The 2,770-nt window shown below is 53.2% G+C and overlaps 1 protein-coding gene across 1 annotated transcript; it reads left to right on the top strand.

The window, feature by feature from the left end:
* On the top strand, positions 1-1,611 carry LST1 (leukocyte specific transcript 1). The gene is made up of 4 exons (XM_036249418.1): positions 1-95; positions 436-534; positions 785-807; positions 1,272-1,611. Exons 1-4 carry the CDS (start codon positions 77-79, stop codon positions 1,404-1,406), a joined length of 276 nt encoding a protein of 91 aa, XP_036105311.1. The 5' UTR covers positions 1-76; the 3' UTR covers positions 1,407-1,611.
* Positions 1,612-2,770: the final 1,159 nt, after the last annotated feature.

Here is a 2,770-nt window from a genome sequence, read left to right on the forward strand (position 1 = left end):
CGTGACTAGCCCAGGTCGTTAGGCTGGCCCCAGGGCCAGCTTCCTGAGCTCCGGGCCAGTCTTCGGCACCGACCCCATGGCAGACTGCTTCACAAGTAAGGCTGCCCGCACAGGGCTGTGGGTAGAAAGCGGGGTGTGCAGTTCATGAGTAGGTGACCTGTCAGGACCAGGGTGAGGTGGGCAAGGGACTTCACGGGGAGGCCCAGACAGTGTGGACGGCAGTGCAGGCCTCTCAGGGGTGAGGCCTCAGGTGTGAGCCATGGAGCTGTTGATGGGCGGGTCCCTCTGTTAGGAGGTGAGGTAACATGCTGGGGTGAACAATTTCTGAGGGTATGTTTTTATGCCTCTAAAACTTTCGGAAAGGGATGCTGAGATATCTGGCCAACCAGGGGTCCTGAGGAGGGCAGGGGCCTCTAACACCCGCCTCTTCTACAGACACATGCCTTTTCCTCTACGGGAGCCTGGGGCTGGAGGGCTTCCTGCTTGTGGTCACGGCGGTTCTGTCCACCTGCCTGTGTCGGCTCCATCGGAGAGGTGAGCCTGCCCTGACTCCCTCATCGCCCCTCCCACACCCTTTCCTCCTGCTTTCCCAGAAGCCCCCAGCAACCCTGACACACCCTGGTCAGGAAGGTGGGAGAGGGCAGGGACACCCCAAGAGAGTGGCCAAGGCTTTGGCTGTGGGAACTACAGGCAAGTCAGCCCCAGGGGAACCCACGGATGGGGTGCTCAGGAAGGCTGGGAGGCACAATGGTTGGGTCCTGCTGAACTGCTTCTTTTCTTCCAGTGAGGAAGCTGGAGAGGAGTTGGGTGAGTCCTGGGCAGGGAAGTGGGTGAGGGGCAACAACAGGCCCGGAGGCTGAGGCTGAGATGGTGGAGGCAAGAACAGAGAAAGCAAGAGTGTGAGAGAGTCAGTGAGAGAGAAAATGAGAGGCAGAAAGAGAGAAATAAGAGAATGAGTAGAAAAGAGGAAAGAAATGGTGTAGAGATAGGAAGAGGCAATAAGACAGAAAAGAGAAAGAGAGAGAGGAAGAAATGAGAGGCAGTGGAGAGAGAAAGAAGGAGACACTGGGAGAGAGAATGAGAGTAAGAGTGGGGAGAGGGGAAGAGACACAAAGAGAAAGGACAGCAGGGAGAGCGGGGGACAGGAGAGGCGAGGGGGGGACTGAGGAGCCTGGGGTAAGAAAGTGGGGGTGGGCTGAGAACACAGGGCATGCTGGAGGGGAAGGCCCCTGGAGACCTCCCTCCATCAGCACCCTCTGCCCTGGCCCCAGGCCCATCTGCCGGAGCAGGAGCTCCACTATGCATCCCTGCAGAGGCTGCCCTGCAGTGGCCACCGAGAAAGGGAAGGCTCCAAGGAGGACCCCAGTGCCGACTACACCTGCATTGCTAAAAACAAACCCACCTGAACACGGCTGCAGGTGTCCTGTGGTTCATCCAGTGAAGACCATGGTCTCAAATTTCCTGGGTCACAGGCTTCTCAGTCCAGTTCAAACCCCTATTCAACCTGGCCACCATCAAAACTTATTGCCCTGGCCGGTTTGGCTCAGCAGTTAGAGCATCGGCCCACGGACTGGAGAGTCCTGGGTTCGGTTCCCGCTAAAGGCACATACCTTGGTTGCAGTTTGTCCCCGGCCCCAGTTGGAGTTGTGTAGGTGGCAACCAGTCCATGTGTCTCTTTCACATCAATGTTTCTCTCTCTTTTCCTCCCTCCCTCCCTCCCGCTCTATCTGAAGATAAATGCAAAAACTGTCCTCGGTGAAGATAAAAAAAAATAAAATTAAAAACAAAACAAAACTTGTGTGACTTACTTTCCCACCCACCCTGGGGTCAAGTAGTGATTTATTGGCTGCAGAAGGGTGTTTAGGGACCCAAGCTCCCCTGAAGGCCATAAAAGAGTATAGTGGTTCCCCCCTTATCCACAATTTCACTTTGAAGCAGTGGAAACATTGTTTCAGTTACCCGGGGTCAGAAAATATCAAAGGGAAAATTCCAGAAATAAACAATTTCCAAGTTTTAAATTGTGCACCATTCTGAGTATCGTGATGAAATCTCACTCTATCCCACTTTGTCTATCCCTTTGGCCAGTGAATCCCCCCTGGTTATGCTACCCAGCCGTTAGTCACTTAGTACCAGCTGGGTTACAAGGTCAACGGTTTAGGTATCACAGCCTCACGCTCGGCCACAGAGCCTCCGTCGCTCGCCTCACTTCATCCCATCACGTAGCCAGGCGTCTCTCACAGGTCACAAGGAGAAGGCTGAGTACAGGGCAGTAAGATATTTTGAGAGAGAAAGAAACCGCATTCATATAATTTCTGTTACAGTATATTGTTATAATTGTTCTATTTTATGATTGTTGTTGTTAATCTCTTATTGTGCCTAGCTTATAAATTAAACTTTATCATCTGTACATAGGTACAGGAAAAACAGTACATAGAGGGTTTAGGCATCCACAAGGGGGTCTTGAAATGGCTCCTCCATGGATGGGGAAGCGGGGGGAGGGGGGTATTGGACTATTGTATTTGTCTGTGGGCAACGGACAAGTAGGAACAGTCAGATTTGATAATCCTGGGCCTGGGCGAGTTGGGGCCCATCCTGTCAGGCCCCAGGATGATGGTGAGAGGGGCTTCAGGCAGAATTGCTGGGACGCTCCTTCCTTGAACCTTCCCAGGCCGGACTTAGTAGAAGGGGAGCGAAGAGTCAGGGGAACCCAGGGAGGGGCACTGCAGAATGGAGAAGGAAATACAGGAGACTCATAAGAAGTTAGTGGTGG

The sequence above is a fragment of the Molossus molossus genome, unplaced genomic scaffold (genome assembly GCF_014108415.1).
Source record: "Molossus molossus isolate mMolMol1 unplaced genomic scaffold, mMolMol1.p scaffold_m16_p_8, whole genome shotgun sequence".
Classification (NCBI taxonomy): domain Eukaryota; kingdom Metazoa; phylum Chordata; class Mammalia; order Chiroptera; family Molossidae; genus Molossus; species Molossus molossus.

Excerpts from the sequence above, each read along its gene's own strand:
- LST1 (XM_036249418.1), top strand. Across the intron at positions 535-784 it reads GTGTCGGCTCCATCGGAGAG|TGAGGAAGCTGGAGAGGAGT; the intron begins GTGAGCCTGCCC and ends CTTTTCTTCCAG. Across the intron at positions 808-1,271 it reads GGAAGCTGGAGAGGAGTTGG|GCCCATCTGCCGGAGCAGGA; the intron begins GTGAGTCCTGGG and ends CCCTGGCCCCAG.